At 37.1% G+C, this 14,605-nt stretch overlaps 1 protein-coding gene across 1 annotated transcript in view; it reads right to left on the reverse strand.

Moving 5' to 3' along the window:
- The window catches only part of LOC134540938 (cell adhesion molecule Dscam2-like), a 147,759-nt gene that overhangs the window by 103,776 nt on the left and 29,378 nt on the right, over positions 1 to 14,605 (reverse strand). Inside the window, exons 2-3 of the mRNA XM_063384019.1 lie at positions 3,456 to 3,640; positions 2,916 to 3,364 (exon numbers count right to left, since the gene is read on the reverse strand). Coding sequence (XP_063240089.1) covers positions 2,916 to 3,364; positions 3,456 to 3,640 — 634 coding nt within the window. The remainder of the gene's footprint in view (positions 1 to 2,915; positions 3,365 to 3,455; positions 3,641 to 14,605) is intronic.

Consider the following 14,605-nt stretch of genomic DNA (forward strand, 5'->3'; position numbering starts at 1 on the left):
AAAAAAGTACTAAAACTTTAAAACTACGTTGTTATATTAATTACAGAACATATTTACTAATACTCAATTAAATTACTTCAAGGAATCAATTAGCACAACACGTGTGTATTGAAACGACACGTAAGTAGTATGTTTTGGTTCCTCCGGGGACAGGCGCTCGTAGGAGGAGCCAGAGGAGCCGACCGCCATCTTGGATTGTGACGTCACGGCGGCCATCTTGGATGACCGTGACCTTGACGACCTTTTACCTTTGACCTTGAACTTTGACCTTTGACTTTGAGCTTGATTTTTACCTTTAAAAATTTGGCAAAATTAGCCACAATTTACCCAAAAATCCTCAAAATTCGCCAAAATTTCCAGTTTTTTGGGGAAAAAAAATTACGTCGATGATTCTCAAAAAATTTGAAAAATTAAATATTCTTTTTTCGAGGAAAACTGTCTCGTTTTCTTTCTCAAAAATTCAAAAATTTGGATTTCGATAAACCTCTAAATACTTTTGCCTTAGAAAGAACACAAATTCCTAAAAGCGGCTTAAAAGTCCTAAGAGCTAGCCGCTCTAAGCCGCATACGTCATATAGGAGTATGACGTCACCGTTGCAAATTCTGTTACGCCCATTATCTTGAAAATCTTTATTTATTATCCAATTTTAATGAAAAAAATTGTTAAATTCATAAAAAATTCAATTAATACAATTTTAATATAAATATTAAAAAAATACATACATTTACGACATGGAACTCGGAGTCCTCGGTTCGAAACTGGTGAGGGCAAAAAAATAATAAAAGTTGTGACTAATGCTTCCCTCATGGTGGCTGCTGGCACATTGACCACCACCACTTTTCTCATAGCATATATCATCAGTTAGTATGACATCATGTCCGCGAATTTAGAGGATTTTTGGGTAAATTTTGGCTAATTTTGGCTAATTTTACCAAATTTTGAAGGTAAAATTCAAGCTCAAGTTCAAAGATCAAGGTCACGGTCATCCAAGATGGCCGCCGTGAGGTCACAATCCAAGATGGCGGTCGGCTCCTCTGGCTCCTCCTATGAGTGCCTGTCCCCGGAGGAACCAAAACATACTACTACACACATATTTAAATACAACACTTAAACAATTATTTATGTTTTATATTCGACATTATTATTCCACAAGGTATTTACAACGTGTTAGAAAAGCAACATGGAAATGCGTTGTTCTGTCCAGGACTGATGTTAGCGGAACGAACGGTGAACAGCCCTGTTCTATCTGTTTTTCCAAGTGCCGTGTTAGTGTCTGCGCTCACCACCAGGTCTCAGCACTAGTGCCAACTGTACCCGCACCGCGCGCTTATCTCTACTTCCTGTCACACCTTTCCGTTCCACGACTTCCGTTGCATTGAAAGAAAAAAAACTGCCACCAGATGCCTTATTCCGAGAGCCAAGACGTTACACATCAAACACTTGTCTCTGTTTGTTTCCTCGTTAAGTTACTTTAAAACGAGAACAGAAAAAATCAGAATACAATCCCATTACTGTTACACACAATTACCACTTACGGCAAAAAAGTGTTTTACGAGATTTTTAAATTTATCTTATTGAAAAAAAATATTTATTTACATTACTAAAATTAAAGAAGCTATTCCTATTTGCTTGTGAATGTGATACAAATAGCTGGATACATAATCAAAACATATTTTTATGTAAACAATATTTTTAAATTTATAAAAATTTAGTTATCAAGTTAAGAAATTGTAATTAGTGTTTATAAAGTTATTTTATAAAATAAAGAAACTTTTATCAAATGATATTTAATTTTATTATTAAAACACGTAAACTAATAGGGCTATAGCCATGTCATTGCTTGGAACACAAGATAATTATTTACAATCTCACGTAACGGTTTGTAATGTTTTACGCAGAAAAATTGTGTTCGTGGAACTCACGTGTGACTGAAGTGCTTATTAGGAATAGATAGAGATAAATGATTATTTTTTTTAAATAGCCAGAAATAATAATTGGGAATAGTAAGGATGCGGGTATGACATCAAATGAAATATCTCTTTTACACACGAATAAAAAATGATTCTATATTCTTCAAATTAAAAATGTACTAAAAAATTGTCTCGTATATTTACAACAAACAGAACAAAGTAAAAAGAGTAACTTGGATTTTAAATAATTCTTAAACTTGAAACTTGCCGATTATTTGGATATATTAGCTGAGGTGGGGCACTTGGCCAAAGATAAGGAAATTGGCTGAGGTGGGGAGCTTGGCTAAGGTGGGGAGCTTGGCTGAGGTGGGGAACTTGGCTAATGTGGGGAGCTTAGCTAAGGTGGGGGACTTGGCTAAGGTGGGGATCTTGGCTAAGGTGGGGAACTTGGCTAAGGTGGGGATCTTGGCTAAGGTGGGGAACTTGGCTAATGTGGGGAGCTTGGCTGAGATGGGGAGCTTGGCTGAGGTGGGGAGCTTGGCTAAGGTGGGGAGCTTGGCTGAGGTGGGGAACTTGGCTAAGGTGGGGAGCTTGGCTGAGATGGGGAGCTTGGCTGAGGTGGGGAGCTTGGCTAAGGTGGGGAGCTTGGCTGAGATGGGGAGCTTGGCTGAGGTGGGGAGCTTGGCTGAGGTGGGGAGCTTGGCTGAGGTGGGGAACTTGGCTAAGGTGGGGAGCTTGGCTGAGGTGGGGAACTTGGCTAAGGTGGGGAACTTGGCTAAGGTGGGGATCTTGGCTAAGGTGGGGATCTTGGCTAAGGTGGGGAACTTGGCTAATGTGGGGAGCTTAGCTAAGGTGTGGGACTTGGCTAAGGTGGGGATCTTGGCTAAGGTGGGGAACTTGGCTAATGTGGGGAGCTTAGCTAAGGTGGGGGACTTTGCTGAGGTGGGGAACTTGGCTAAGGTGGGGAACTTAGCTAAGGTGGGGAACTTGGCTAAGGTGGGGACTTGGCTAAGGTGAGGAACTTGGCTAAGGTGGGGAACTTGGCTAAGGTGAGGAACTTGGCTAAGTTGGGGAACTTGGCTAAGTTGGGGAACTTGGCTAAGTTGAGGAACTTGGCTAAGTTGGGGAACTTGGCTAAGTTGGGGAACTCGGCTAAGTTGGGGAACTCGGCTAAGTTGGGGAACTCGGCTAAGGTGGGGAACTCGGCTAAGGTGGGGAACTTGGCTAATGTGGGGAGCTTAGCTAAGGTGGGGGACTTTGCTGAGGTGGGGGAATTGGCTAAGGTGGGGAGCTTGGCTAAGGTGGGGAGCTTGGCTAAGGTGGGGAACTTGACGAAGGTGGGGAACTCGGCTAAGGTGGGGAGCTTGGCTAAGTTGGGGAACTTGGCTAAGTTGGGGAACTCGGCTAAGGTGGGGAACTTGGCTAATGTGGGGAGCTTAGCTAAGGTGGGGGACTTTGCTGAGGTGGGGGACTTTGCTGAGGTGGGGGACTTGGCTAAGGTGGGGAGCTTGGCTAAGGTGGGGAGCTTGGCTAAGGTGGGGAACTTGCCTGATGTGCGGTATGTGCGACACCTCGTTGAAGGCGGCGTCGAGCCAGGAGATGCGAGGCGGCGGACTGCCCTGGGCGACGCAGCTCAGCGCTGCGCCGGTGGAGTTGGAGAAGTGCAGCAGCGGCGGCGGCTGCTGCAGCAGCAGAGGCCCCTGCGCGTGCTGCCGCAGGCTGGCCACCACTGCAACACGCCGCGCCCCACTGCCGCCAACCGCGCCATCGCTTCGGGCCGCACAGCCGCCGAGTTGGCAGTCAAACATTTTATTGTAGGAATTACAATATTGTTAACTCGAGTCGTAAACAACAAAAACTATTTATTTTCCGTTTTTTTTTTCATGTAGTTTATTGTATAGAATCTATACGACCACTAAAATTATTACACATTAATAAAAAATTTAAACAATTACGTATTTTCGCACTTATTATATTATTAAGCTATGGTGGTGGAAATAAATATAGAGGAACTTTGGGTATTGTGGAATATGGGGGTTATATGGAATACCCCTTTGTTTCGTAGTACAAGTGTCTTCATCTAGCGGTAACCGCCTGAACTACTTCCCCATACAGCCAGTAAGCGCCGGCAGACGCGCCAACAGTCAGTGGTAATGTATAGTTGTTCTATTGCAGTTTGTCTGTTTTTCATGTTTCGAAAACTTTATTAGGTATGTATTTTGAGTAATTTTTACACTACATACACTACATGCATGTATTTTATTATGCTTTTATATAGGGTTAAATAGTTAAAAGATCAATGTAGAATATGATATAATAACAAATATGTAGGAGTGTGCTGTAATTTGTAAATAATGCTGCAAATGGCAAAATGACGAGAAGGGCAATATGGAATACTATTCCATATTACCCGCAGGTATTCCATAATAGCCACTACTTTAAACAGGTATTTCGAATTACCCGAATATATGAAAACATTACATTCAATCAAACACTTAGTACTCATGAAATACAAAATTGAATGAATTAGGCGGAATGCAATATTACTTTAGTTTAGCTGAGAGATTTTAGTTGGTTTGATTAACATCATTCAGAGTGGCTTCCGAGCTACAGGTATCTGCCCTATTGACAGGAATGTTATTAAAGAAGCAGATTTCTTTCCTTCTAGTCTCATCGAGGACACAAATGAAGGTGCATCTACTGTGAATGATAAGTCTACAGTTCCAGTCTAACCTTCAAGCATTAGCACCATAGCATCAACACCATCCACCAGCTCCTTTGAACAAAGGTTAGAAACTCCAAAAAGTGCGTGTCTTGTCCTTCCACATGACATCACGCCTGCACCTAGGAAAAAGAAGGGATCAAACAGAGGTAGAAGACCCGGAACATCAGCAGTCATCACTGGTTCTCCATTTAAAACAAGACTTGTAGAGTCCCTGGCGAAGGTATCACAGAAGAAGCACCCTAGACAAGAAGCAAGCAGAACATCTAAGGAAGACGATAAAAAGAAGAAATGCCTGAAAGCACGCCCAATGAGCAGCAGTCACAACGATTCCATCCTTTCAGATGCCTCCTCAGTGCCTGACAGTGACAACCCCAACAGGAATGAAGACGACGACGATGCACAATGCATGTTTTGTTGTGGACATTTTTCTGAAGACACAAGAGGGGAAACATGGGTCCAGTGCATTATGTGCAGTCAGTGGGCTCATTTGGACTGTACATCCGAAGAGGAAAGCAACAAAGCATACCTTTGCGATTTTTGCAATGACAAATATGATAAGTAATTGAAGACTGTTTTTCCAGACATGCACTTTGTATAATTGAATAAATATAGTGATAAAAACCATTTTTTTGCTAATAGAAATGTTAGTATTCCATATTACCCGCAGTATTCCATGTTAGCCTCCATTTAACTTTTTCGGTATAAATAGTTTTTTCTTTAAAGTAAAGACTGTTGAAATCATTGTATGGTCATTAACAGCTTCACACTTTCTTATTTGTTACTGCTCTGCAACGAAACTGAGTTAAAGTAAATATAAACCAACAATATTTTGAAAAAGGTAATTGGTATTTCATAATACCCCAAGTTCCTCTAAAACATTTAAAAGAACATTATTAAAAAAACTGTAATATAATTACTTAAAAACGTTATCTATAAACAACTTAATCAAATACGCAAATAAAATCATTAATTAATATTACTTACAAATAACTTATATTCTTAAAAATATATATTAAGATAGTGAACACCACATGAATCTTACATAAATATTATCGGATGGTTAAATATACGCGTAAATGTTAAGGAAGAACAAACATTTTTATTTTAATTTTCGTATAGCTACACCCGCAAGAAACACAGCTTCCAAAATTAATATTATCATATTGGTAAAAAAAAAAAACTTTATGGTGGGTGCAAGTGATGGAGATTGAAATAAATCAGGACACTGTAATGGAGCAGTGACGAGGCAAGGAGACACTGCTTGTTACTCGCAAAAATGACCTGACAACTGGGGTTTGAACCCTGACCCTTCTGTTGAGACACAGGAGTGGTGTGTCAATAGTTTGTGGTGAACAAAAGAAAAAAAATCATTTTCTACACAACCTCCGGTAAACTATCATGAAGTTAAAATAAATGAAATATTTTCTAGAATTTGTATACCCGTTCCGAGGAATATCGGCTAGAAATCCTCTTACTCAATAAATACGATTGTAATCTGTATTTGTTTTAACTTGTTATAGAAAATTAAGGGTTTCAGTTACGGTAATACTAGATGGATCACATTCTTGTTCTAGGAGTCGAATGCGTGATCCTAACAGCCGGTATTGCCCTAGTGGTTCAGAGACACTACAATCGCAAAGGCCCCATCGCAACGAGTTTCTGTGTAGAATCATCTGGCATAAAGATTTCTCTCACTAAAAGACAAATGCCAGTTCAGTGACATAAATGATTGCATAGTTAGTAGTAAAGAGACATTAGTTTGTGGGTCTCTGTCCAAATTTACTTTATATATACAAACACTAATAACAATACCAAATTTTAAAACGCAGAGGAATGTAACTGAACGACACTTATGATTTCAGAACACAAATATTGAAAGCTTATTAAAATACTTGATCCAAAACAATTGAAAGTAATGTTTATGTGAACAGCAAAATAACCGTACTTCAATAAATAATTTAAACGAAAGAAAAACATCTAAAATTATACCTTCTTAAATATCAGATTAAAGTTAAGTCCAGACTCTACGAATAATATCACTATTTATAAACTAACATACGTAAAGTTAGTTATTGGAGCAAATAAAAAAATTAATATGATGCTATCACTGGCACAGTGCTTTATCTTAAAAGCAAACGATCCTCTTATAACTGAAAGGTTTTGTGCGATGTACTAAACTTTGAAAAAAAAAAAATAGCCTTTGGGGAAAATTTTCTATACTTTCAGTACAAACATAAGAAAGTATTACACAAAAAATTATTCACTAAAAAAAACTGCACCTCTGCAAGTCTACAAATTTTAAAGTAATGCCATTTAAATTTTAATATAATTATATTGTTTTACCTTGAGTATTTTTAATGAATTAACGGTTTTTTCGGTAATAATTTATCTAGTTGCAGCTGAATAAATTACTTCCCTAAAAAAAATATACCAGGTAAAATAAAGTAAGGTAACAGTCGGGCCACACTAAGCCAAACACGGCTCTGCCCCTTTCAAAGATCGATATTCACCCACCGTGAACGGCGCCGCTCAAAGCGGGACTGCGCGCGTACAGGTTCGCCTGCGAGGCACGCTCACCTGTGGTGCTCCAGCGCCGTGCGGTTTGCATACGCGCGCCGCGCGCAGGGGCAAACAGCTCGCGACTACTCCGCGCGACGTCACCGGGGAAGGGAGCTTAAAGAATGATGAGGGGTGGAAAAAGGGGGTGGGGGGGGGGGGGGGTGCGTCAGTGACGCCGCGCCATGTATTAAACATCTCCAGGGGGGAAACTTGCCGTCGCTTGATTAAGAGATCAAAGCGAGTGCGCCGCGGGAGAGGAGACTCCTGCGAGCTTTCCTTAACAAATTACTGGCTGGCGGAAACGGAAGCTGTTCGCCGAAGTGAGCACGTGACTAGCGTCCCTGGAGGCCGCGCTCGCTCCACGACGCTTAGGCGCGGAAGGCAGCGGCGAACCACAGTCCTTCAGAACACAGTTGCTTAACAAACTGACCCGGAAACAAGATACCGTTACCTAACTTGGGCTCTATTTTCGTGGAATACATTCTTTTTTTTTGAAAAAAAAAATTTGTTGTCTGTAAAGTCGGTTTACGGACGATTAGTTTAACGTGACAAAGTCATAACAAAAACATTGATGAAATGATTGCATAATTTTATGAATAAAATTGAATAATTTTTATTGAATTATCACTATTTTGTATGGATATAAAGGAGTGAAATGAAATCTACAATTTAATTGATAAATTTACTTTTATTTCCACTCATTAATTCAAATATGTTTGTCACTTTAACGAAGAGATTATTTTAACTATAACTTTTATACATGTTTGCTATTTAACTTCTTCCAATATGTGTTATTCTGTTAAGGATAGGACGATGATAGGAAAAGTAGGAAACGAATGGGAGTGTTTCAAGTTTAATGTGCCTCGAAAAAGTCAAATCGATGGTTGTTCCAATAGAGTGGAAGAGATATAGATGTGGCGCAAGCGTACAATGAGCGTAACGGGACACAGAGTAACGGGAAAATGTGCGTAACGGGACACTTTTTCGTGCGTGCAGCCGGCGTTCATCGATTTATTAGGCGTTGTCACGTCAACAAGATACCGTTACCTAACTTGGGCTCTATTTTCGTGCAATATATATTTTTTTGTCTAAAAAAGTATTATTTTGAACTGAATTATTATTTATATCTATGCGTGCTTGTGTTGAAATAAATCATTCGATTTATGATGTACTAAACTTTTATTTTTTATTACAATAAAAAAATAGTTTATATAATTAATCTCATAATGTAAAAAGGGAAAAATGTTTTTAGATGTGTCGATTTAGCATTGCTCGTGTATCCGCAGATACAAGTTCATGACAGCTGTATTGAGACATTAGCAGCTTGGCTGCCATTTCGAGAAAGAAACATAGTCAACACTTTTGTCAATTCCTAATACAAACAATTATGTAATTTTTTTATTGTAACTGAATTTTTTTTTTAAATTTTCGTGTGGCAATCATCTTTCGTTATAATTATAATAACAATGTGTAATTATTTTATAATAATTAATAGAAGTAAAATAAAACGTATTTATTTCATAGCTATAAAGTATTATTTCCACTAGAATGTAGGCACCCAAACATTCAAGGTCTCATAAACTCAATGCATAATTAAGAGATAAATTGACCACTTCAGTGGACGAATAGACTGAAAGGAGTGATATTGTTTTCACTACGAAAGAGACAAAGCTTGTTTAATGATAAGTTATGATGTTTTATGACATAATATTCTCAATTATTATCTCTTGTTATATTAAAAAATACTAATAATATATCCATATATTCCCAAAAAGCAAGAAGATTCTCTTCAGTCACGTGCTGACTCCGCGACAATTTTTTTTGTCAGTTGGTACTTCCGAAAGAATAAGGTGACCACTAGTAGTATAGACGAGGCACGTATGGTTGAAATAATTTGGTGTTAGATGACAGCAAGAACTAAAGAAAGCAGTAGATCAGTGGTTACAGGGTGTGCGGTAAGGAGTACTGGGTGTCCCAGAGAAATATTGGTCCATAATTAAAAATAAATACTGTTACTCTAGTAGATAAAACCGAGAAGATTTGGTGATATTTCACAATTATTGATAAATGGCTGTTATATATGTTGAAAAATAAATTGTTTATCAACAGGATGTCTTAATATACACTTTCGTTCGTATGTTAAACCTTATAGAAAATTGATACTCTGAACAATGAATTTGAAAATCAGTTTTTTATATTTACACTTTTTTTTATGTAATTTTGTGATACATATTTAATTTATTTTAGTGATATAGTCGAGGTAATTTGGTGACAAACATATTTTAGAAATATAATTCTCTTAAGTAGCCAAATCATATTTATGTTACATAATATACACACAGTAGCACATAAACTTCCAACTAAATGTTGTTATGACATCAAAAAAAAATAATATACACATTTTTATAAGCACACTTATAAATTTACATTTATAAAGCATACTTGTTCATACACAATCCAGGATTTAAATAATTAACATTCATAATTGGACATAATTACTAAAAACATTCTTATATTAATTAAAAAATTTAATCCCTCCCCCCGCCTCATAAAACGTCATAATTATCATCATTGTATCAAAATGTTTATATAGAAAGCAATTGTAAAGAAACTTTTTTCTACAGAAAAGTTTTAGACAGTTTCTACATTATTTACTGGGCACAGTTGTCACGCTTATAACAGGTTGTGTCATCAACAGAAGTTTGACACATCTCGTGGTATGGTACTAAACAAAAACAACACTGGACCCATTTAGCACCATTTATTTGTTTGCAATCGAAGGAATAACTTTTCTCACAAACCCCACACAACCAATCACTTTCTGGCTGAATGTTCGTAGGTTTAGGTGTTGCTGCATTTAGTTTCGTGTTCCTTCTTACTGTTTCATTCCCAACTTTCTTTTTTTCTCTTTAAATCCCTCATCTTCACCTGGGGGTGTTGAACATTTAGCTGAGGAATCCCTTTCCTTTGTTTTTTCGGGTTGTCTGCTGATCCTTGTGGTTAAAGACAGGCTTTTTCAAAATGCCAGTGACAGCTTCTTCCAACGATGCCTGGCTCGCATTCATCTAGGGAACCAGCACTTTCTCCCCTGAACATAAAGCTTCTTGTCCGCTCGAAGTTGTATCAGTTGCCCAGTGGCGAGGCGAGAGGTTTACATGAGGGGAAGCAACAACTCCGTTCACCCCAAAACATGACGGGGAGGGTGTCCAGGGGCCCTCCTCCGGGAAAATATGGATTTCAAGGTACAAAAGGGTGCTATTTAAGTAGTTTTCTTAACTGAACATTGACTATTCCACAGGTAGAAGAATTGACATTTTTTAAATTATAAATTATTTTTGAAAAATAATAATGTTTGACTTACATTATTCTGATAATAAAATACCTACTCTACATTATTTACATAGTAAGTGGAAGTGTAGTAGCATCGATATCTGGTACAAAATATATAAACAGACAAAACATGGCAAAGTAAGTACGTACTTAAAATAAAGAGAAGAACCTCATAAAATGTACTATAATAGTAAAAAATAAATGTTGGTATTTTTCGTACCAACACAAAAGAAATAATCTTCATACGTGATCAGCAACTCTGTTAACTGGTACGAGTACCAAGAAACTGGCACGTCAATCATTCCTGCCTCAGAATGGGAAACTTCATCATTTTGAGCACGTTCGGTGTGATTGGCTGGAGCGAGTGCTGCATGTGTTATGGCATCGGGATTCAGTGGCACAATTTCCCGATTTTCTGAAACCAGCTCTGATGTTCTTACATGAGAAGGCATTTTACAAAAGCAGGGGTCATCATTCGATGAAACAAAGTACGGTTTGGTTTCGTTGATGATTCCCTCATAAATTCGTCGACACTTTCAGCCCAAGCTACCTTTAAGTGCTTTGTAAACTCCCGCGTCTAGTGGCTGAAGGAGGTGGCTGGTATGTGCTGGGAATGTAAACAAACAAATGTCATTTTGTCTGGCCAAAGATATTACTTCTGGTGAGATATGGAAGGTGTGAGAGTCCATAAGTAGTAACACTGGTCTTTGAGGCGGGATACAGTTGATGAAGTGCTTCATCCAGTCATAAAATAGTTCTGAAGTTATCCAACGTTTAGGTCATAGCCACACTAGTGTGTTGGGAAGAGCATCTTGTTTTAAGTCATCATTCCATCGAACACCCTTAAAAATAACCATGAGAAGGAATCCAAGAACCATCGGCACACGTACATCCCAAAACAGTATGAGTTTCACCTTTATCAGCAAATGTCCTTTTATAAATGTATCTTTTTCCAACAGCAGTGACAATTTTTTTTAGGTTTAACAATGAATGTTAGTCCCGTTTCATCACAATTCCAGATGCATTTTTCATGTTCTTGATTCCTAATTTTGTCAGCACCAAATCAAGTTTCGAAAAAAAGTCATCGATCATTTTATGGTTTCCCATGGATGCTCTGTATGCAGCTTAATTTTCAGGTACACGTAAAGTAAGTCCATAATATCTTGTTTTAAAGTTTACCCCCCACCCCCACAAACTTGCACTCTTTTTCTGTGGGTTGAAAAAATGTTCACGACCACACACTTCTGCCATTCGGTAAGAAACATTGTTTCACAGTTAGTCCGAACCCTAATCCTTGCATTTCAATGATGTAGCGATACATTTTTGGCTCTAATTCAACGGAAAGCGCATGAGGTCTTACCATTTTAGGCAAACAAACAACCGACTTTGGGTTGGGATTTGCTTTGAAAAACCTCTTGAGCGTGGACCAGGAGACATTTTTTTCTTTTGCTGCTTTGTAAATTGTAAAATTGTTTTCAGTCACAAATTCAGCTGCTTCAAAAAGGTCTCTGTGGTATGATCGATACACTTGAATTCCAGAAACAGGCTTTTCCTTTGTTTTATGTTTGTTCACTGATTTGCTTGGTACTGGAGGCATTTTTTAGCTAAGTTAATTTGACGATATAGGTAATTTGGTTATAACAGGTAATTTGGTGATAAGACTGATAGCAAAAAGCATTAACATTTAAAAAATATAAGCAAGAATACACATGATATTTAAATAAAATACTTAGTATTAGTCTGACCTGCTTATGTAGCTACATTTCAAAACTATTATTTTTAGCATGGGTATAAAATGGAGCTTCAAATGCTAATAAAATGTTCTTAAAACTTAAGGTTTTGTGAAAATGTAAACATCAATCATCAAAAGTTTTGCACTGAAAAACAAGATCCACTTGTACCTAAACGTTTCCACGTTGCTGCATCGAAAAAATACCTTTATTTCTGCTGAAAAAACTTAAAATAAAAAATCACTTTGCTTGCGCGTCACAACAAGCCAATATTTGCACGGTCCTAACATTTTATTCTTGTGTCTTCGAAAGCGTTCAACAGAGCGTTCTGCCTGCAGTGACCTGCGAAGCTAGACTTGTGTCCTATCTACCCACAAAATTTGGAAGCTTTTCTTCTACATGTTTGTTAGCGAGCAGCGATGGCAGAAATATCACCGAATTACCTCGGTTTACCCTATAACATTTCTTCCCGGATAACCAGCTCTTTTTGTCTCGCATCATTTTTGTGTTTCATGTTAACGACTCTACAGGCTTTGCTCAAAAAGTTATTCCGTTCAGTATGACGCTGCATTCACTCTTTACAGTTTGTAATCAAACCATGATTTGGCCTGTGAATTTGTGAGGCTGTAAGAAAATTAACATATCCATCAAAAATTTGTATATGTTGAGCCCAAAAATATTATAAGATTTTAAAAGCACACCGACTTGATAAAGTTTGTAAAACACTGCAGTAGACATCAGATATATTTCACTTCGAAATTACATTAAACTAATTTACTTCTCTTAATTCGTTACACATAAAATATTATTTTAATCTGTTTTTTTAATAAAAACTTTTTTTAGCCAACACCAGTCGGTGAACGAGCAGTAAACCTCAAGTGTCAGCAAAAGTAATCCAAAACTATTTCCGACAGCGTTCACAAATGGCCCAGGTGCTGAGTCTTGTAAACATTATTTATGCTACGGCAGTTTTGACACCGAAAGCAAAACTTAATTTTTTTTAAGGAATAGGTATACATCATTTGAAATTTTTAAATAATGTAAGTCAATACTTTAAAATTGTTAAGAATGGGAAACGCCTTGTATCACAGCCAAAAAACAGTGCTATTTCAACAAATGTGGTTTTCAGTAGCGGTGGTATAACTTAATCGCTTGTCGACAACTCTTTACTAATCTGCTAAATACTTGGGTATTTAGTGAATGTTATCATCTAATTAATTATTTTCTCTTCTGTTTGGAATTTTCTCCAAGCATAAAAAAAATTTACATTTTTAAAATAGATTTTGTTACGTTTTTGTGTGAATTATGGGTCATTTGATGGAAACTTGCCAATGTCTTCCTTACCATGAAATAATTTCATCACCTTTTATATATATAAAAACCCCATTCGACTCAGTTATTATCTCATTTACGTATTGGAGGATTTATCCATCAGATCACTTCCAAGCCTCTAAATTTATTTCTCCATTACAAAGTTTTACTAATCTGAAAATTTGTCTAGCTGTTGAATTTATTCATAAACATTGCCTCAAACTTACTACCGCCTCATCGTTTCATTTTACATCCAAATTAATTTTTAAAAACTTTTATTCAAAACTTTTGTTTTTAAATTCTTAAATACCATGTGTTCACGCATTATAACATAAACAGACAAATTCGTCATAGACAAAACACAAAATAACCGTTTTGACGTGACAACGTCTAATAAATCGATGAACTCCGGCTGCACGCACGAAAAAGTGTCCCATTACGCACATTTTTCCGTTACGCGGTGTCCCGTTACGCTCATTGTTCCGTTACGCTTTCGGTGAGTGCAGTAATAATAGGTTATGTTACAATTGACTAAAAAAATATGGTGATTCATACAATTGATGATAGATATTTGATTACCCTTTATTTATATGAAAACTTGTCTAAGTTATTTTTAAACTTTATAGCTAAACGCCAGTTTTTAAAATTAATTACAAGTCATCTACACGTGAACTGTTTCGTCGACTGTTTATAAAGTGAAGTGAAAAGTTAATGTGGTTTTCATTGCATATTACAACAATTTCGGCAATAAAGGTTAATTATTCTTGCATTTTAAAAATCTGATTACTAGTATAATTTAAAGTATTTATTCTTTTATTATTAAAATAAAAAAAATGATTCAATTTCATTCATAAAAGTACGCAATCATTTCATCAATGTTTGGTTATGACGTTGTCACGATAAACTATCGTCCGTAAACCGACTTTACAGACAACCAATTTTTTTATGTTTTCATTAACTTTACTTTAATTAGTATTTTATTTGATTTAAAATGATTCTCACGAGTGAAACAAGCAGGTGTGTTCGCGCCCATAAACTG

The sequence above is a fragment of the Bacillus rossius genome, chromosome 17, assembly GCF_032445375.1.
Source record: "Bacillus rossius redtenbacheri isolate Brsri chromosome 17, Brsri_v3, whole genome shotgun sequence".
Taxonomy (NCBI): Eukaryota; Metazoa; Arthropoda; class Insecta; order Phasmatodea; family Bacillidae; genus Bacillus; species Bacillus rossius.